The following is a 22,325-nucleotide window of genomic DNA, read 5'->3' as shown; positions in this document are numbered from 1 at the left end:
ATAGATTATCTGTAAAAACACACAAAGGGAGAGTTAAAAGTTGAAAAAATATGCAAAGGCACACTTATCTTTATGCAACAATGTGTCAGCAGTGACTACTTTATATTTGGTTGATTTATTCATAATTTTCCCCGTCTTGACTCACTGTGTTTGCATATTTCTTGTGTCAGCAGACAGACATGCAAATATAAGGATACAGTCTTAATATTAGATTGCACAGCTGATCATAGATAAGATTGAATCACTGGTGCACAATTTCACAGTTATGACTCCATAATAAATTGTTTTTTTCAGAAGGCAGTGTATCGAGCACCTCTCATGTGTGCAACCAGTCACAGCTTCTGAATGTGCAAAACAGAATAGGCAGCAACTGGCACTGTGCGAGGGTCTGTGTTGGGTGTGTGCATGTTGCTTCAGGTATTGGTGAGATGATGAAATAGAGTCCAGAAAAGTTCAGCTCATTCTCAAAAGAGAGATATTGCGAGAAGCTCGATCACGTGGTGACCGCTCGCAGGGCTAGCTGGAGAAGAACTGTTCACATGCAATGGCTACATGCGAGCGCTAGTCAGTCACAATAGCTGAATTATGTCTGAATGATCTAGTTTACTAACTGTCACTTGGCGAGCTCTGTTGCTACCGGGAGAATAAGGTCACACAGTTTATTCAAGCAACAAACTGTCAACTCTGATCTCATGACTTGAAAAAAGCAGCTCTCTTTTGTGGAGCAGGTATACAGAGCTTGGTATACTATTGGTTAACGTCGCAAATTTTGTGACCATGCCTCAAGAGTGAATTTATGTGTTTTGGACTTCTGAAACAGGGACACTTGTGCCATCTCTATGTGTCCGTGTGATGTACTATATATCACAGGGTCATTCAGCGAAGCCACAGTTTTGATCCTCACCCTCAGGTAGGAGAAGTCTCACCACACCTGCTGATAGCCAGGGAGAGTCTGTGCAATCTTTCATTTGCCACCTGGAGCATCACGCCACCGTAACTGCTCTGTCTGTTTCCTCTTCGCCCGGCTATCTGTCTCCTTGTTGTCTCTCAGTGGACATCTGCAGGGCTTCTGTCTCACTGAGATTTACCAGCAGGAGAGAGTGTGGGCACAAAGTGCTGAGTGACTCGCAGCCAAGTCACGAAGTGCACAGCGCACACACTCTGTCCCAATGATGGGATCCAGTTTTTTTGGATCTCATGGGTGGTGCGATGGGTTATGTTTTAATAGGTCCCAACTTTTCCCTCCCAGATGGTCCTCTCAATGGTTTGACAGTTGAGAGGACCATCTGTTTGATACGCAGTTTAAAGGATGATTTTATTAACTGCACTTCATAGAGTCATGAGTGTATACAGCCTCAACAGGGCTTAACTGACAGTGTTGTTGTTGTTTTTAATGGAATTAAGTAGGATGTTAGCTTCCATTTACCCTGTGTTGAATATCTACCATATGTCATGAATGACACTAATTGCATTTTTTGGTTTAAGCAATAAATTTTCAAATATGTTTTTTTGCCACTAGTGGGGCTCTACAAAGTGGTAAAGTCAGTCGGTCGGTCCAGGTTGAAATATCTCAACATCTACAGGATGGAAGACCATGACATTTGGTAAAGACATTTGTGTTCTCCAGGGGGTTGATTATAATAACTCTAACTATAATCTAGCACAATCATCAAAAGGTAATTTTTAAAAATTTGCTTCATGAACAAATATCCTCAAACCTAATGGCAATTAGCTTTGTGCTAATTAGAAGATTTTAGCATGCTAACATGTTAAAACAAGACAGTGGATGTGGTAAACATTAGACCTGCTGCATGATCATGTCAGCATTCAGCTCAAACCAATGCTGTGCCCAAGTGCAGCCTTATGGAGCCACTAGCATGGCTGCCTCTGACTCTGTATTCAGACCTCATTCATTTGAATGGCGCCAGTCCACTGAGACACCCGGGTGCCAACACAGAGGACTCTGGCAAAAAAATGCATAGCTGTCCAGTAAAAAGCTGAACCTGGCTCAACTTTTGCCGCAACGCAGCTTCATCCTGCAGAACACTGTGATGGCCAAGTGCACAGTCTAAGCAGACGACTGTGTGAAATGAAGACAGTATTTCTACTGTTTAACTCTCGATATTTGCAGTACAGGATAAAATGAATGTAGGTGAAAATTCTACGATGTCTGTCTCAGAGTATTGTAAAGCATTATGCAGTGTTTTGATTTTTGATCAGCCTTCAAATTCATGAATCCATTATTCAAACTGGACTTTCTGGATCATATTTCATTCCTCTCCAGTACCTGAGGCAACACGTCCTCACCAAAGCAGCCCGTAGCTTTGGTTATCACAGGGCTGTTTTCAGTCTGAGCACCTGTTTAGTCTTATTTCTGCATAATTTCATTATCATCTATCCATCTATGTGTCTGTCTATCCTAGTCTTCACTGTCTAATGTTCTGTTTTGGGTGAACTCATCAGGTCAGGTCACAGAAAGAAAACAAGGGCTTTTAAGAAAGCCAGGAACACTGTCCCACACAAGATACCCCGAGCCTTTTCCTTCTTTTTGTATGTTGCTGAGCCAACACAGCCCATGCATGACACATTGTGTCCACAACAAAAGCCAAGACTGCACAGGCTGTATGACATTCATATTTAGAAAGGTCGTGATTGTGCTTGTGTGAATAGCTGGGTCCCCAGACCAGCCCCAGGGGCCTGTCAACCTTATTCCCCCTTTAACAACGTAACACATTTGGACTGCTACAATAGAATTTATGTCTGCTTGCTCCTTGGCTCCCCCACCCACTTACAGTGATAGGAGTGGAAGGATTACTCTTTCTGCATTTTTCAAGGCTGGATCCAGACCCCACCGGTTACTAGAAGAAATTGTTTTCATTATAGCTCTTCAAACAGTGCCCTGGGCCATTCTGCCAGCCTGATTGGGGAAACTTTGTGGTATTGAAAACGAGACAAATTGGTTTCTGGCCCAAGGGGAAAATTATAATTAGCAGAGCTCAAACTCGGCTGCTTTCATGAGAGCTTTGGTTTGCCATACTGAGCTTTTGCAGTGATGATCCTGCACTCAAAGAGTGCGATCAATCTGTCTTATGGTTGTGCTGTCAAAGCCAGACTTGCACCATATTGTGCCGTCACTCAGTGTCGGCACAATAAAGAGGTCTTGAGGTCAAAGACCCCCCCCCCCCTTTCTGTCATCCATGTTACCTCAGTGCTGTGATTGAACTTTTCTAAGATGTCTCCTCAGTCCTGGGCCAAGGAAACCTTCACTTTCTGCTGTCTGGGTTGTTCATGACTCACCATGATACAATAGGAGTGGAAGTGCAGATGCTGCAGATAGACTTGATAAAAACTCAGCCCATCCAGCAATATTCTAAATGTATCCTCTCCGTCATTTAACTGTTCAGCTGGAAGAAAAAAACACATTTTTCTATTGCTGACACAGAGACTAGGACACTCTGACACCAAGCTGCTTATTAGCAAGGCCTATCTTTAAATAAGAGTTGAAATTGGCTCTGAGATACTCTGCCCTTGTAACTATGGTGACTCTTGGGCTTAATATACTACAAGTTTAAAATCCTGAGCCAAATGTATGTCACATTTACTCTAATTTTAAAAAATGAACACAATAATGAGGACCTGAAGTTAGAACATTCTCGGTGATCTTTGAAATAATCAAATATGTTAAACATTCAATAACAAATAAAAAAAACCAACACTTGGCTAACATGTGTAGCATATATCCACCCATCTATCCATTTGGTCTCCACCAACTCCAGAGGAAAATATCCAGCTCTCTGGCTCCTAAATTCTGTTTTCATCAGCTAGTCACTAACTATCATTTTGTTGTTTGGTGCTGGGAAGGTATCGCACAGGTTAATGAGAGCAGTAAGATTGAATCCAAACATTAAAGTTGGAGACTAGAAAACCAAAACAAAGAGCTGAAAGGTGCTAGAAGGCTCAGTAAAGCTGAGGCAAACTATAAAGGTGATAATTCTGTTATCACCTTTTGTTTGTCACTAAGAAAAACTCTTTTCACATCACACATAGTTAAACATTGTTGATATAAAAATATGGATAAGTGCAGCTTTAAATCAAATTACCACAGTGCTCTTCAGTTGTTACATATAATCATTTTCAGGATACGTATATAGATTCAAGGCCTTAAGGCATTTATGGGCATGACTAGTTAATATTAGTCATCATCTTAAGGTTTTACTCAGTATAAAAAATGTTACAGCAAATTAAATGACAAGTGGCAATTTGGCTTTGAATTTGAAAATAGCATGTGCGGTGAAACACTGCGGCACACAGGGGGGAGGATGGAGAAGCTTTCTGAAGTGGTTTCCACAGCTCATTCAGGACTCAATGCTTTTGTTTCTCTGCTCATAATCCAGGAACAGCAGAAAAACAGAGGGAGAATTGTGAAAAAAAAACACATACAGTGGAGACTGGGAGAGGGGAAAGAGGGTTTGGATTCCAGGGGGTGGATTGGAGAGGATTTGGTCCTTTAAATAGAAGCACCTGTTCATCTGGGATTAGTAGGAAGCCGAGCTCTATTTTGGTTGAGTGGAGATGTTTCCCCATCACGCCCTGGGTCCTAATGGCTGCCTGGGTGTGAACCAGAGTCCTGGTGTTTTCATTTACGGTTGTGGTGTGTGAGAACTTGTTGTCTGGCTTGAAACCAGGACATTGTTGGTGCAGATGCCTGGACCAACAGGGGAAGCTCTTCCCTTCCTTAACAAATGCCAGTAAGACGCTCTTGAGTAACACACTTGCTGATCACTGGCTAACAGCAGTTCGACTGGTCAGCTCCCACAGGCAAATGTTTACATAACTGCGTAAACTACAAGTGCTGAAAACACGTATGTAATTGGACAAATGAAGGTTAAATTAAGGGATGTGACTGGCCTCAACAGGGACTGTGCCTCAGGCAAAGTGTTGTGATAATGAGGGAGGCTGAAGGGCTGGGAAGACGCTGGTTTGTGCAGATCACATCACAACAGGTGATGATTAGGTCAAATGCTGTGTAAACACTTGCATGAGTAAAACTGTGCTTGAAGTTATGATATTATCATGTCCTGCACACAGCACACACTCTGGTTAGATATTTATCATACGGATATGAGAAAGTAAATAAGTGCATTTCTCAAAATGTTATACTATTCCCTCAAACCAAAGAGGAAGTTATTTCATTTTTTTCTCCCATTGTCTGCCTTAGTGGTGATTTTGAGCTTCCACCTTTAAGCCATGGTGACTTCCTCCTCCCATTTGACCAAATAAGGATTTTCTGGTTTCAGTATTATTTGGAAAATATGACAGCAAGTGGAAAAAATGCATATCCAGGCTTCAGAAAAGCCCCTTCAGAGACCTGATAAAAGGATGCACATGTGCACTGAGCCATACAGCTAGGCAGGTCTTCTGTGTGGACAGGGATTCATTTGGATTCACACCACATGCAGCACAAACAGTAGGTGGACACACATGACCACCACAAAATATGGCTTGACTGACTGTATCCTCTATGCCTTTTGGCCGTGCTCTCACATATATTTAGAGCTTTCCAGTGACACAAGTTTTAAAAGATTTTATAAATCAAAATCTTCAAGAACATGGACTCCTGACTGTGTCTTTTTGACTGTATCCAGCTCTAATTGTTTTCAGAGTACTGGCTAGCCCCACCCAGGCTACTCAAGGGGATTTTTTTTGGCTCGCTTCAAACAGACTAAATCACAGATGCCTCTACTCCACCTATAATTGGGTTAGCATGTGTATTTATAGACAGAATCCATCTTTCCAAACACATTCAACACAAAACAGAGCAAGTTGCACTAAATGGCCTGAATTGTGCTCCAAGTAAACACCAGCAATTATCAGTTTCTCTCATTAGCATCCTGTGAATTGACCAGTTTGAGCATCACCCAGAATAAAACTGAAAGAAAAAGAAAGGAACAGAAAGAGATAGAGTCAGTGTTGGTTTCGGTGTTACTTTGCATAGCAGTAGACTAGCAAATAAATCTTTATCCCTCTCATCTTCTCCAGGGCTGTACTCTCACAGTAACAGGAGTTGATACAGTGAAAGAGCAAAATACATTTATCTTAATAAAATCCATCAGTCTTCATTCCAGCATGTTGCCAACTCTCTACTCCCCATCACTGCATTGAGCCTTTCAGCAAAAAATATGCCCAGGAATCACTTAACAATTCAGTAATGAAATCCCACACCATTAATGTGAATATGTTGTTATTGTAAAAGCCCAGCAGAGCAGGCCTGGAGTCTCCCTTATTGAATCAGCAGTGACCTGACATCAGTGTTTATCCCCGCATATGGCTCCAGTCAGACTCCTGCTGCTCTGATTCTTCTGCTCCTCGCTGCTGCGGCTGCCGGGAGAAAGACCTCAACAGCCCCCTAAGCGGATCAGACCTTACATATTGCTCAACAATTTCATTAAGGGTCACAAATTCGCCGGGCTGTCAGCGCTATAACAAACTCCCCAGCGCAGGCGAAGCAGATGGTGCAACCCGAGTGTCAAGGGAGAGGCATCCAGAGGAATCCCCTTAATAAGGGAAGTAGGCCAGCAGCAGGCGCTTTAGAAGATAACTCCTGCCTTTTCATATGATGTTCACAAGATCCTTTGGTGTGTGAGTAGAGCCAGATGAAACTGTAAATCTTGGTTTGGCTTCTCAGGGAGCTAGAGGGCAACCCTTTTTTTCATTTTTCTTGGTCAAATCAGTTCGTTGTTATCAGCAATTGCTGAGCTTACATCCCAACTTTCTGTAAAATCTAATAATTTTTTCTTTTTCCATCTCACGGTGCATTCAAAACCTAAAACATGCCAGGCCTGCAATGCCTAGTTATGGTCTCTACTGTATGTTATGATTGTACAACTGGAGGGTCAATTGCATTTCTTCCCACCTAAATATAGATTGTCTCTTTTTGTATTGATTAAACCAGAATGTGGCACAGATCTGGTCATTTTCATTTTGGCTTCAACCCCTGAACTCCACCCTCCCAAAATCACCTAACCTCACGTTTCCATACAATTCCTGCTCTCCCTGCACAGTTTCATGCCGCCTATGTGCCACCATTTACATTGCTACAGAGCACATTTTTAGCCTGAGCGCCACTAACTGATATCCATCCCTCTTCTGTTTCAGTCAGCAGGTTTATAAATGCTCCCTTGGAAAGAATGGATGCTCAATTGAGTCTGCATTACAGGAGGAGCTCTTTTTTTGGTTGGTAGAGCCGGGACGCTGCAACTGTCCCCATGAGACAGTTGCGTCCTATATTTACATCTGTCCACTGGCAACAAGTTTGCAAACCGAGCTCACTGGGCAGTGGCGTGTGAAGTGGCACTTGATGTGAAAGAACATATTGATGGTCTCTGTTAAATACTAACACTGCTGTAATATTAATTGTGCAACTGTTCAGTGTTAGTGTGAATGTACCCAGTCATGTATGTGCCATCATGCTGTTCTGTGACTCGCTGTGTGCTGGAGCTACAGAGCTTGCATTGAAGATAGGTCAACCCAGTTTACTGACCCTCCCACCCTCTGTCTGTCCCTCTCTTTGTTTCCAAGTTCCCAGAGAACACTGGTGGGACTCTGCCCAGTGCTGCCAGCCTCTGTTGCTGAAGGGAATCATTGTTTTATCTTGTTGCAGCACTGTTAATCAATGGGACTCTTTGTTCCCTCCATGTAGGATGTGGAGCTCTGGCCCGTACTGACGTGTCATGATTGCAGCCTGCTGAGCATGGATCCAGCAGATCATATGTGTGCCATTCTGTGCTTTCAGAAAGGTAGCGAAAGGACCAGCAGATAGTCACATTTCTTCCCAGTTCCTGCAGCTACTGAAACAGAGGAGGAACAGGGAACAAGGATTTCATAGAACTGCCATACTCCATCTCCTCAGAGGCCTCCTTTTTCTCTCTGAGTGAATGAGCTTTCCATCCATGTGTGTTTGCATGTGCATCTCTGCTATGTTCATGCATTTGTATGTATTGGAAGTGTGTGTGGATGTTCATTTGTATGTGTGTGAAGGCTTACAGTCCCTCCAGCCCTCCAGCTGATCTAGATCAACTCACTTGCTGGATAAAAAAAAAAAAAAAAAAGAAGAAAAAAATCCCAGTTTGACAATATACAATTAAGATTCCTGCAGATGTGAAGGGGCCACTGATGAGTTCTTCAGTAGGAGAAAGCAGAGGGGTGTGGGAGGTGTGGAGGCAGAAATGAAGGAGGTGGGTTGGAGGGAGAAGGAGAGGAGGCGGTGGCAGGGGAGAGCTCTTCAGGGAGGTTTAGTGAAATCACCTGCCTCAGCTCTGGGGCTCATGATGGATGAAGAAGAACAACTGAGAAAGGAAATGAGGGAAAGAAAGGGGCGGGGGGAGGTTTGAGCTGGAAGTGAAGGACATTTTGTCCTCCTGCAGACTCTTCGCTTTAGCCTGTTCAGCACACACATCTGTGCAGCGCAGGCACAGAGACACTGGGGATGGGGTTAATTCATGTTAAATCCACGCAGTTCAGGAAGGAGGTTCTTTTGAAGGGTCCCAAGCGGGATCCTTTTTTTTTTTGCCCTGAAAAGCTCCACAAATCCAAAGATGCTCTAATTTAATTCAGTTTTCCTGTTTAAACCTCTGAAGCTCTGTTATGACTCAATTTACATTTTCAGTGGAGAGTCTGTAAAGCTGCTGCTCGTATTTCTATATCAATAAATCATTACCACATTCATTTTGACACAGAGTATGCTCACCGCAAAGTAACAAGCAGACTGGCAGCTTCTCCTGAGTCTTAAATGGACTTTATATTGTATGCCAGCTGGCTGGGTTTCTGTAAGATCTTGTTTTATGTCACAAATATTTATTAATACAAAACAGAATTAGGTAGTGTTTGTTGGGTAATGTGGTCTAAATGGATTGGGCATTTTGGGAAATGTGCTTATTCACTTTTACACAAAAGAGTTAGATACATCTCTCATATCTGTCTGTTTGATAGCTTAGCATTAGGTTAGCAGTGCTTAGCATAAAGGACAGTGGTAAACAGCTAGCCTAGCTCTGTTCAAGTCTTTTTTACACTTAAGTTTTTGTACAGATTATTAGGTACAGTATGTTAATCAGTGAGCTTTGATTTCCCCAAATCCCAAACTTTTTTTCAAATTTTTAGAAACAATTTCAAAGATTGATGCTACAAGCATTTGACATTAGTTTAAACCAAGAGATCACAGACAAAATATATTTATGTTCACAAAGGCTGCAAAAGCCACTTTACAATAAAATACACACGTGCACTCCTACGCTAACCATAGCTATTTTCCACCTCCAATGGTAGGCATCAGATCAAGACCCACAGGGAGGCACATCTGGACATCAGCGGTGGGAGAGTAGGGTCTGGTCCCAGGCCTGGTCTGTCATAATACATACAGGCATGTAGGCTGCATTGGAGGCTAGGCTGTTATGGAGCCCACCACCATACCACAGAAACCTCCCTTCAGAGTTCAAGGCCATGCAATGCACGAGACACACACACCAAATGAGAAAAAAAAAAATCATCAGATACATTTTGAAAATCCCCTCCAGCTTCCCGAACAAAGGCTTCTTGTGCTGTACAGAAAGTTGCTATACAAAGTTGTCTGTTTGTCTCTTGTTTTATTCAAAACAAATTTACATATTTTAAGCTTTCACCTTGTACACTGAGACATTTTTAAGCACAAAGTAGAAATATTGGAAGAAGAATCGTTATTCTGCAAAACAGTTTGTCAGTACTGTGCAGCAGGACTGCTCCAGCCTCTCTCACAGTGCACCATGGTATTTTGTACTAAATATATATTCAGTCTGACTGTGGATTCAATCTCTTTCTAAATCTGTCAGTGGCTGTATTGAATCGGAAAGTACAGCATCATGAGCTTCGTATGGACAATCACTTAGGATTAAGAATTTCATATTCCAACTCTGGTTCTGAATATCCCATAATATTGTCTTTAGAAAAAGTCCAATAATGACTTTTTAGCATGATGTCAAATCAGTTAGAGGTGAGCATTAGGCCAGATGAACTCCAAATGAAGTCGCCTGAGGTGTTAAGCCTGGAGCCAGGGTTTGACTGGGCATAAAGAAGGGTATTTCAGTTCCTGTCTGTGCAGGGTTGTGTGTTTGAGAAATGCTCTGAGATTGCTATTAACTATAATGTATCCATGTGCATTTAATTTATTAACTGTTGTGTGTGAATTGAAAGAGCAAGTTAATGATATTAGTTCTATGCAAGGCTGGACTTGACTGGTGTTTAACCGCTCCCACTGCTAATGAAGTTCAAAATGTTTTCTCCAGGATTCATTTATAATTCATGGTACCAGGTGAGCCAAGGGACAAAATGTCTGAAACATGTATTCTCCTTGAGACTTGATATTTCATTAAAAACTGGAGGGAGGGTGTTGTTGTGGATTTACAATGCTACATAATTCAGCTTTTTATTATTGAGTAATGATGCTACAAATGTCAGAGCTGCTTTGTTTCCGGTGGCTGTTCTGGTTTTGGAGTTGGTCAGTCTGTTGGACCTGACATCAGTGAGCTCTGGGTCCTGGTCTCGGACTGTAAACTGTTTCTAAAGGATATAACTTTCTTAAACTAGTGAAGGTCACTGTCACCTATGGTGGACCTAAACACACACTCGGTTAACACAAACAAGTGCTCTGAAGCACAAAGTGAACTTAACAGTTAAAGTGAGACTTCAGTATCTAAGTTTTGAAATAATTTATAACACAGTATGAGACAAATGAAAAGTTGAATTCACAAGATGTTGTAATTTTCTCTTGATCAGAATCAGGTTGTATCAGTGATAAAATAAAAAGTACTCAACCACATAATGACACTGGAACAAACTATTATTCTCTGCTTTTGTAATGACCTGTAAAACCTTGATCCCTGAATAGAGCAACATGGCTGCAACATGCTCTACATACAACATTAGCCTTTGTTTTTTTTCTGACATTTTATCACACTTTGACAGCGTCTGGCAGTCGTTGCCTCACCAGTTGTGTCTACACAGGCCTCTCCAGGTTGCAAACATCACTATCTTCTGGTATTTAAGTGAAGCTTTGGCTGTAAGAGAGGAGGAATGTGTGTGGACATCTCCCTTTGTTTTATTACCAGCCGAGTCTTGTGCCATCCATCTCTGCCAACCTCTGTACCAGCCGGGGCCTGTGTTTGTGTGTGTGTACATTAAACTGATTGATGAACGGTTCATTAGGCTGATGGGCTCTGCAGGGGCAGACGAGCATCCAGCAACAGGAAGTGGATTTAAAATACAACCAGAATTTGCTGTGGCTTGACACCAGCTGCGTCAGCAGTTTAGCATGACTCTGCAGCCTTTGTGATAGATTTTATGCTCTGAAAACAATTTTCCAAACATCAAAATCCATTATTATTAGTCACTAAAGTATCTGAGGTTTGTTTACATAGTGACTGTCATTGTACTGACTGTTTTGTGGGGTGTGAGTTCTTATGTGATTAAGTGCATAAACAGGAAAGACATGCTTGAATTGTGAAAATTATAGTGTTTACCCATCTCATTTAATCAGGGGTTTTTGGAAAGGTGGATGAGTGCTGTACTAAATCTCACCAGGACCAGAAGGCAGGCAAGCAGCTGGTCCACCAGTGGCTGCCAGCACTGCCTGCAGAGAAGCAACATGTACAAAGAATGATGGGAGCGTGTGTATTTGTGTGTTTAACCTTAATTTATACAAGGAAACTTAAGTTACCATGTGTTTTATGACGTCTAATGCACAACCGTCACCAGTACCCAAATATTGGTATTAGTTGTGGCCTTCAAAAACCCATAATCCTCAAAACCATGAATCTCAAGGCAGTTCCTCTACACACCGTGCTGCTGCCTCCGCCAACAAGTTTTCCACCCTAAATGATTACATAGGTCGTTTGTTCCTACCATCTGATACAACCTATAGGGGGCATACCGGACACGGTTTAGGAAAAGCTTGTGGTTTGGGTTAAAATAAGTAGGCTAGAGGACCTTCATCGTCATGGTTACAATAATAAACTAGTGCTCTTCAGTTTGAAAAGGAAAACGAACAGTGGCCTCTCGTGTGAAAGTCCTGTGTCAGCTGATCCATCCATCTCAACCTCCTACCAACGCAGACTTTGTTGCTCTTTATAGTGAATCACCTGACTTCCTCCCTTGCTCCTATCATAATTACTATGGCTGCTGGAGGACGCCTTAATTGCTGGAGGACGCCGAGCAACAAAACGTATCTATGGGTCATGGTAGGGTTGTTTTTTACAGCAGGACAGTCTCGTGACTGTGTACATGAGTATTGAGTTTGTACAGTTTCCCTGATTAAACCCTCCAACATTACCACATGGTGTTTGCTGTAGACTTAGAGGACTGCTCTGTTCTCTGGAGAGCAGCTTGTGTGTGTGTGTGTGTGTGTGTGTGTGTGTGTGTGTGTGTGTGTGTGTGTGTGTGTGTGTGTGTGTGTGTGTGTGTGTGTGTGTGTGTGTGTGTGTGTGTGTGTGTGTGTTCATACGCTTGTCCAGTCCAAGCTTAACTTTGGCTTCCTGCAGGAAGTGAGAAGAGAATTGAACTGACCTCACTGGTGTGGATGGAGCAGCGTGCAGATGGCGCTTGCAGATAAAAAGCCCTAGTTGCCATAATGGTGTTGGATCGGGGGGGGGCTAAGATGCTGAGGGGTCATTGTGCATTCCAGCATGGACATTATAGTCAACAAATCATCTTGCTTTGTCAGGGTTTTGTGTTGATATGACTTTTACATTCTGCCTCGGTGTGTGTCTGTCTGTGTCTCTACCATCTGCTGTATTTCTGGAGTACCTCCTCGGGTTTCAGATCAGCACCTCTTATCACCTCCTCCCCTCGTCTTCCTAGAACTGCTGAGTCTTGACCATTGCTGTGTACTGGTAAAGGGGATTTGGCATCATCGCCCTCTGTTTTGCTGAGAATAAATCCATATTTACCAAAGTGCTCTGAACTGCCTGCTGTCAGCAAGATCTGTTGGATAAGGAGCAGGGATTTAAAACATGAATTCAGTCTTCTTATTGTTAGATTTACTTTTTTTTTTAACTGAAGTTTGTCAAAAATTATAGTCAATTATACTCATAATAATAATCCATCTTGTCCTTGGGAACAGTAGTTCATCTGGCAGTGTGAAAGGAGTCAAAGGCCTTTTTTTAGTAGGTTAAAAACCTGCTCATATGCATTAATTTCAGTGTAAGGACGGTATGACAGTTAGTAAGCTAGCTAGCTTGGAGTATGCTGTGACTGGATAACTGTTTCTGGTTGGCTAGTTTGCTGCTTAGCCCTGTGAGTAGTTGCTTCATTACTAAAATGTTAGAATCACCTATTTCGTGAAGATGCATGGCTGAATTTCGCTGTGCTACTTGCAGTGTGACTAGACCTTTACTGTAACTGTCACAGTAGAATATAACTCACGTATTATCAATATTACAAATGATCTTAGGTTAAAAATTAAAAGAAGAAACAACAGGTTCCTGAGTTTCTCATGTCAGTGCCATGAGAGCCTTTTAAAAGTCGTCTGTGCAACACTAATGTTCAACAGTCAACTGTCTGAAAACAGACTGAACGACTCTGCCTGTCGCCTCTTTGGGTGGTAACTCTTTACGTTCTTGACAGTGGCTGCACATGCAGGCCGCAGTGCTCGGGGCTTAGAATAAGAGTGGCTAGGAATGTGACACGGGGGCAAGCCAATTTCTGCAGGCACTACTTTCCCTCCTTCTGTATCAGCCTGGGAACTGATTGGTCAATGGATGCAGGGGCATCCATGTTAGCTGGATCCACCTACTCATCCCCCGCAATAGCCAATATCCCGGTTGGGTTTCATGCAGATGCATATTTAAAAGTGGAAGAGCTTAATATGTGCACGCGCACACACACACACACACACACACACACACACAAACAGAGGCAACAGTTGCATTGGCAGAGATGACCGTCTGTGCTACTGTGGTCTAAATACCCACAGATATTTACTGCACTTGTCTTGTTAAGCCTCTCTGTCTTTGGCCCTGTGAGCCTCATTTATTCCAACTGACCCATGGCACTGTACTGATTCCCAGTTTCCCACGGAGCGAGAGTCTGACAGGCAGGCAGCACATGTGTTACTACACACCAGCCCACACAACACACTGTGGTTGCAAATGCATGCACATGGTTGTGTTTGTTGTGCCACTTTAGGAACACATGCCAATGCAAACAGTTTTTCATCAGGAAAAGTGATTGCATTTGTTTTATTGGATTGTAAGAGCAGATACTGTTGATTTGTTTGAGGTTTTTATAGAATATGTAAGAACATTTTTGGAGTGTGTGTCCATGAGATTTGTGCTTCTGTAGTGGGATAAATAAATGAGGAAATGAACAAAGCATATGTGTATTATGATTAACTACACAGACAGTGAGTAGGAGGATAAAAGGAAGAAAGGTGACACTAAACCCCTCCCCATGACACACACACACTTGCAACCACACACACTATCTCGTTCCTCTCCCATATGGAAATATTGTGACATGTGCTCCCACAAAATTCTTGCCCACATTAACAGGAAACTGTGGGGAATATGATGGAGTTTTTTAATCCTATCGTTCCCTGAAGGTGGATGTCAGTGTTACAAACAACCTTGGATCTTTGAAATCTCACTGTTTCATCTGGATGAACATGCATTATGCATTTTTGAAATAAAAATTTTTGGTCAATTTTTGAATTTTGATATTCATTTAATATGTGGAGCTCAAATGTGCATTAGTTATCAGCTGTAAATATAGCTTTGGATTGAAAGTGTTGATTTAAATATGAACCTCATACGTACATATGGAGCCAGGCAGCATTTGTAATAGTGTCACTGCTCACTGTGCTTATTTATAGTGATGCAATTTACTGTGGTAAGCTGGTGAAACTGCACTTGTGGCTGAGGAAAGTAGAAATATTTTTCCTGCTTTCCTCTTTCTACAGACAATAAAAAAGGGGTTATGAATATGTAAAATACAAAAGGGTGGCGTGTGGGGGCAAAGCATTTTATTTCAAATGGACCTCTTATGTAATTATGAAAATGCAAATTACATTGTGCTCTGAGCTGAAATGCAGATTTAATACTGTGCTGTGCAGCTGCACAGGTTCCCTCTCTGTTCTGCTGTCTTACAGTGAAATCAACCTGTCCTCAAGGCTCAAGGAAGTGATACTTTACTTTTGTCTTTTTTCCCAGTCTCTTAAATTTGTTTTCATTTGAAAATCTGGCCATGCATAATAAACAGTTTAAAAACTTTAACTCCCCCTCAAATCAAATCTGTTTTATTTACTGCTATTTCACATGGATGTTTGACCTTCTAGTTTGACATTAGACGGTTGTTTTCACAGTTTTCTGCAGAAGGTGGAAAGTTAGTCAGAGCTCACTTTAAATGTGACTTTGAGACTTGTACCTACAAGCCGGATTTTGTGACATCACAACTACTTTGTAAGCCAGTCATGGTCCTGTAAACACCTTACACAATGTGATTGCGTAAGCTTCCAGTGAAGAAAATTTTTTTTTTTTAATTGACCAGGTAAACTTTTTAAATGAGAATTATATGCACATTTATAAATGTATAATTTAAGCATATAGTAGGATACAGGGATTTGTACCTTGGTAATTTAACTTTCTTGTGAAAAAACCTACACAAATATTGTTTTTCAATTACTTACTGTTCTACAGAGAGCGACCAGAAAAGGAGAGAGAGCGCATGGGAAAAGGCCAACATAGTGGTAACAGCTACAGTAATAATGTTAATGGTAACTGCAATACTACTACTGATATAATTGATAATGATAACTAATTACTGTAATAATAATTATTATTAATTATAATAAATTTAGATGCAGGTGTTGAACAGGATCGTGGGGACAGAAAATTAAATACATACTCTAAATGTGAATAAGCAACCCAGCCTAAGAAGCTGTGTTGATGCGCAGTCTGTGTGAAAAAATAAAATACCAATCCCTAATAAATAACTTAGGGGCTGGAGGAGCTGAACTTCGTGATAATCAATCTGTGCGGCTCTGCTTCTCGCCTGACCTGCCTCGAACTGCTCTGCTCCACACTGCCAGCAAACATCACCGCTGTCTCCACCGGCAACAGGCCTGCTGCTGTGTGTGTGTGTGTGTGTGTGTCTGTGTGTGTGTGTGGAATGCTAAATGCCATGTGTGTGAATGAAGAGCCTCAGGGATGTGTTTGCAGTAGAGACTGGCAGGTCCCGGAGGACTGAGTGAGTGAGTGATGCTGCGTTCATGAATCCTACCAGGAGTTAAATAAGTGTGACAGAATTTGAAGAGTGGGGGTGAATATGGGATGTAACTCCAGCAGTGTTTCAGCTGGTGCACGGCTGCTGAGGGTGAGGATGGGAGTAAAATTATGTGCTAGACCAAATGTGAAAAATGTCTTAATATGGCATCCAGATCAGGACTGAAATCCTATAACTGAGCCCTCACTCTCCTTTCCTTGTAGAATACAGATACACATTTTTTTAATCATGATGAAAATTCACCACCTAAAAGGTAAGATGACACCAGACTTGTATCGGATTCAGGGTCGCTGGGTCTCAGCAGGCAATCTGCAGGAGAACAGACCTTCCATGTGCCTCCCACTGGGTTCAGCCTTAATGAACTAATCAATGGGATGGCTTTCTCACCATGTGCTGAATACATTAGAGTAAGTGCTCCCAGTGGACCGACAGCATTGTCTAGTGTTACAGGTGTCACTCATGCTCACAAACATCAGGCTTAATTTCTGATCCTGGTAATATGTGAAATGTGAACATCTGCCAGGAACAGCAGAGATATTGAAGGTTTTCTGCGGAGTACATCTTAATTTAATGATCCTCTTCCAAAAGCAAGTCAGCATCACTGTGTTTGCAGGCTGAAAAGCAGAATGACAAATATTTTTAGCCTCTGACTGATGGGTGATGTCATGGTGCACTTGCACATCCTGGGGTACACTTTTACGTCACTGCAGCAAGATGAGAAGTTAAAGCTCTGGATGGAGATTAGCAACAAAAAAAGTTGGTGTTAAGTTGCTTTTTTAAAGAAGAATGACAGATCTCACACACACAGCTCATACACTACTACTTAGCCTGTGAAAACAGTTGTTTAATGTCTTCTGAGGCTCTGTAGGAACCATTTGAGTTGACACTACATTTTTATGACAGAAAGCCTGGATTACAAACTGGGTTTGTGGACTTTGAAAGATGTGGGTGGGGTTTTAATGAAATGATACTATTGGCTGCATTATGGGAAATGTAGGATCCAGCTTTTTTGGAGCTTGGCTCCTACTGGGGATCAAAAACATTGTGTTCTCTGCCCATCAATGTGGACCATTCTTCTTTTAATCTGTCTTTTGTGAGTCTCCCAATATTATTCAAGTGCAATACTTCATGGATTTGAGTTCACTTAGTACCCCACCTGTATTTAACACCTGAATGAATCAACAACATATTGTGTATAGTAAACTTTCACCCTTCATTCACAAAGACTGGCATCTTGTAAAAATGTTGACCTTCATGTTGGACTGAGAAAAGTGCTGCCCATCAGTGTCAGTGCCAAAAGCTCCCTGGATTCACTCTGTTTTCTCTTTGATGGTTGTTCTGTCTCTTCCCACCCCCCAACCACCCACCCCCTCCTCGCTCCCGGAGCTACTAAAGGAACAGATAAGAGCAACTTCAAAGAGAGGGCTGCCTTTTCTGCTGTGATCCAAAAGCAGGCAAATAAAGGACAGGCAGATTTGAGTAGTCAAATAGCTTTGGGATGTGTAGTGTGTAGTGAGCATGTAGATGACGTTTCATGGTAGATGTGATCGATTATTTCAGCCCTATTTAGTAGCCACAACTGTGTCAACAGATCAATCCTGCCACCTTAAAAAGCTTTAAGTTTTCATCGAACACCTAATTACTTTACATGGACCGTGGGCCTTTTTCCTCCCTCAATAGGTTTTCCACAGCAGTGGGATTAGTGGGTTGGTTTCAAAGTGTTCCATCCAGATTTTGTTTAATCAACATACTCAAGCCTGTGTTTTTTATGAGATTTTAAGACAGGATTTGTGTCCTGGATTCTTTTTTTTTTTTTTTTGAAAGACAGCTGGGCTATCATCACCAAGAAGCCGGGGTGTTTTCTCTAATCTTAATACTCAACCACTAAAACCCCTACTGCTGCAGTGACAGAGAAGGCTATCAGATACCCGAGGCTAAGATTCAGTCTGTCAGTCCCTGAGCTGATGCTGGACAAAGCTAAGTGTGTCAGTGTGTCTGGATGTGTGTATTATATGATTTCACTGTGGCTCAGGGGTGGATATCTGATGCAGCCTCACAAATGACACGAGGTCCACATGAGTAACATGATACCGAAGAGGGAAGTAGTGCTGCTATACAAATTAGAAAGCGTTAAAGCTGCAGTTTAGACGAAACTGATCCTGGTTTGTGGTGATCACAGCTGAAGGGATCTGTCAGATTTTTACTGCTCAGTTCTGGACTGGACTTTACTGGAAAAGGAAGGAAAATAGATGCTGTATAAGTTTTGTTATTTGTATTATATTTTGTATAAGTCATTATTTTCTTTTTATTTATATATACATTTTTTGGCCATTTGGGTCAGTGACATATTATCACCTTGCTTAAGTTGTCATGGTGAATGAACTAGCGAACAGTTGCCTATTTACACATCCAGCAGACCCAGAGCGACGTTGGTATGCATTTAGAGTCATGTTTCTTGTCACCCTACAAACAGAAGTCTGATATTCAGTCTTCTTTTAGCTCAGTTTTGGTCTTCACCAACTCCTGAGGGAAATCTAGTTAGCTGCTAAATGCTCCACTGTGATCACAGGCTTGTGGCTGTCTGCTGCAGCTGGAGAGGGGGCTGAAGGGAGCTGTGGGAGTAAACGGAGAAGTTGTGTGCCATTAAACCAAAATAATGAGCTGAGAGAGAGTAAAACATTCTCTATTGCTGATGTGAACTGCAGTGTTGCTTGATAATTCAAGCAACAACAAACTTTACACATAGTCATTTGATCCATTGTTAATATAAAAATAGTGAAGCTGTGGATTGTTCTTCATTAATCCCTTGTTTAAACATTATTCTCTTCCTCATCTCAGCCAGGAGATGATCTGTGATTTTCATTCATTTTATTCCTCAGCATGAACCTTTACACCTCTGTTGCAACAGTGTGCGGTGCATGCTTAAGGGTCCCCGAGCTGCCATTTTAAATGCTGATTGGGTTCGGGGTGCTTGCTTTGTTAACGTGCCAACTCCTGTTTGCAGGCGTTTTAATTGCCATTGAGAATCCAGGCCATTCATTTGCAGCCTCAGAACTTAAACTTAGGCAGAACCAAACTCATTACTTTACTGCACCTTTGGCAGGAAAAACCTTTTCAGCTTGATAAAGTTTTCCAAACTTTTTGACAAGCCGGAGGCTTTTCTGTCCAAGTGGAAGTATCATGGTTACACAAGTAGTAAAAGTGGCTTGTAAACAGTGTTGATAAGCAGACTGTGGTTATTTGTTACTCCTACACAATTTACCAGCGTCTGTGGCCTTAATCAGGCTCTCTCTCAGTCACATTTTCCTCCCACGCTTTTCTGCACCCAGGCGCCTAAAATGGTTGCTGTCAGCTGCACTCCATTTGTTCCTTATCTGCGGCTCCTCTGTATCACGTTGTGGGCAAAAACACATGATCCTTTGACAGGCGAGTAATTGGGATTTTGTAAGATGGTGGAGCTGCATGCTATTGCTTTTCTTTGAACAATTTTGTAAGTGTTTTTACCTCATCTACTTGTTGCCAAAGCTGTAATGACACAGCATGGTACTATAGTCTGCTGAGTCAACGTCAGTTCCACTGAAATGTGCTTTGAGGTTGTTGTGTTGCAAAAGTTAATATGTGCTATAAACAAGCTACTGAAACTGTGTTCATAGAGAAAGCAACAGCAAAATTTAAATTACCAATCAAAGTGTGAGATTATAGGGTTTTTCTAAATAGAGGCACACTGATGGTGGCTTGATTATGGTTAAAGTCAGACTAGGCTTTCCACAAAAGCAGAAAACTTCTCCAGTTCTCTTCTCATATCCAATCTACCAAATCCCATCCAGTTTTTAACCAGTAAAGAGTCTAGCAGCCATGCTAGCCTCTGTGAGGCTGCATTTAGCTACAGTGGAGATTTGAGCTAAATGCTAACTTGAAGATGTTTAGCAGGTATATTTTCACGCGTTAGCATGCTAAGATTTGATAATTAGAACTGTTCTGCACCCATGCTAGCCTCTGTGAGCCTGTATTTAGGCACAGTGAGCTGATGGTGACACTAAAAATTAGCAGGTCAAGAAGTCATCAACATGGTGGCACTAGAGAACAAGTATTTAAGATGTCATCTGGGAACCATGATGTTGATCTTGACCTGCTGGTGGTGCTCAAGAAAAACTTAGGCAATAAAGTCGTTAGGATTTATCATTTGGGCACAATAAATAAATTTCATCCTAATATAATCCATTTTGGACCAAACTTGGGGACATTGACAGTTGTTATTATAAGCTTCACACCTTCACAATAAGAATAATGATATCACAAACTACACTTGACATGCGATTTCCTAGGGATTGTCTCATTATAAAAGTGAGTCTCTGCCTCTGATGAGTTTTTAATAAGCTTGTAATACATCACTGAAGAATAGGATAAATATGAGATACATTTTCAAGTGATGTCAATAAAGTCAACTATAATCACCCCCGATGTTGCCCTGATATGTTGCAGTGGTATCTTGGAAGGATTAATCAAGCCTATAGCCTGATACAGACTGGTTGTGTGACAGGCCATCTCATCCCCGTTGGCTCCTCTCCATTCTCTGTGAGTGGCTCTCTGCAGCCTCTGCTCTGAATAATTCAACAAAGCAAAAGAGGACTGGCGGAGCGGGAAAAGAGATATGGATTGAAGATGATCTCGGGGCACGGGTGCCAGGAAATTGAGTTTTTGACGTCAGAATAAACTAGTAAAGCAATCTTAAATGTGTAAGTGTGTGTGTATCTATTACGTGTGCAAGTGGGCGTGTTAGCCACTATGTCATGAAAGACAGCTGGAAACACTCTCAAATCTCTGTCAAGTACCTTCCTTCCTCTCCTGCAAGATACTTTATTAATTCATAAATTCTCTCAGGGTCTGTGACCTGCAGGCTCTCTGCAGTATGTCCAACCGTAGGCGTTAACACATATCTTCATTCTGATGGTGCTTCCTCTCTAGAGAGGCCACATAAACAGTTGATTTGAATGATAGCGCTCCAGGAAGCGCACGTTGTCTTGACATTTGAGTCCAGGTGATTGAGCGGGGCAAAGGGTGTGATTCAGGTGTCTCCACAGTTGAATATTTCACAGCAGTGACTGAGTTATGACCTGCAGGCAGCGGAGAAGGTCAGTCTTGACGCAAAATGCTGGCAGAGTTTAAAGGAGGTTTCCCGTCGATAACTGACTGACCTGACAGGTTTCCATTGACGTGGTCAGCCTAAGTTACCTGCTCGGGAGAGTGTTCAGTCAGATGTACTGTATGTGATGGCTGCTCTGCTATGAAGAGTGACCAGACCTGAAACTAAAGCTCATCCAGGTTTGGTAAGCTTTATTTTTAGCCATGCTAGCGGCGTGGATCTCCACCACTTTGGTCCAGACAGAAATATCTTTACAACGAGGATGGATTTTGATGATATTGTGATTCTTCTAGCATGTGTGACCTCCATTGTTGTTCCATGATTTTAATCTTCACAAGCAGCTTGGTGACAAGTCTCACCTAGTTGCGCAATAGTATTTTCGTTTGCCAAGCATATTTTTTAAGCAGGTATTTCTTGAGAATCCTTTAGGCTAAGGATCAACCCTTCAGTTAATTAGTTTCAGAGAAATTCACAGTGTCCAGGTAATTTATCAAGAATTACAGTGCAGTTAGGACCACTGAGTCATCCTGGCTGCTTTATTGTTTATTGCCACAAGTTCTGGCATCCACTGTATACCCTGCTCTAATTCACTCTGTGTAACCTTGTAATCATAAGAAAAGTGCATGGATATTTCATAAGCAGGGAATCGTGTAGTTCAAAATCAAAATGTGACAGTGTTTAAATGTGTGTGTGAGGGAAAGAATCCTAATCTGTGTCCCCTTATTTGTGTTTCTAGGTGCCCCTGGTTGACTAAGGTGATCTCTCCCGCTGTGCCTCTCTACAATGGCCTGGTCTTCCTCTTTGTCTTGGCCAACTTCAGCATGGCAACCTTCATGGACCCTGGTGTTTACCCCAGAGGTTTGTCTGCATGTTTGTGGGT

General features: G+C 41.9%; 1 protein-coding gene across 1 annotated transcript in view; it reads left to right on the top strand.

Moving 5' to 3' along the window:
- The window catches only part of zdhhc8b (zinc finger DHHC-type palmitoyltransferase 8b), a 65,965-nt gene that overhangs the window by 29,234 nt on the left and 14,406 nt on the right, over positions 1–22,325 (top strand). Inside the window, exon 2 of the mRNA XM_071482125.1 lies at positions 22,182–22,303. Coding sequence (XP_071338226.1) covers positions 22,182–22,303 — 122 coding nt within the window. The remainder of the gene's footprint in view (positions 1–22,181; positions 22,304–22,325) is intronic.

Source organism: Trachinotus anak, unplaced genomic scaffold, assembly GCF_046630095.1.
Source record: "Trachinotus anak isolate AG129_WGS33_773 ecotype Australia unplaced genomic scaffold, CSIRO_AGI_Tana_v1 ptg000008l, whole genome shotgun sequence".
Taxonomy (NCBI): Eukaryota; Metazoa; Chordata; class Actinopteri; order Carangiformes; family Carangidae; genus Trachinotus; species Trachinotus anak.
This window is presented reverse-complemented; position numbering and strand designations above follow the sequence as displayed.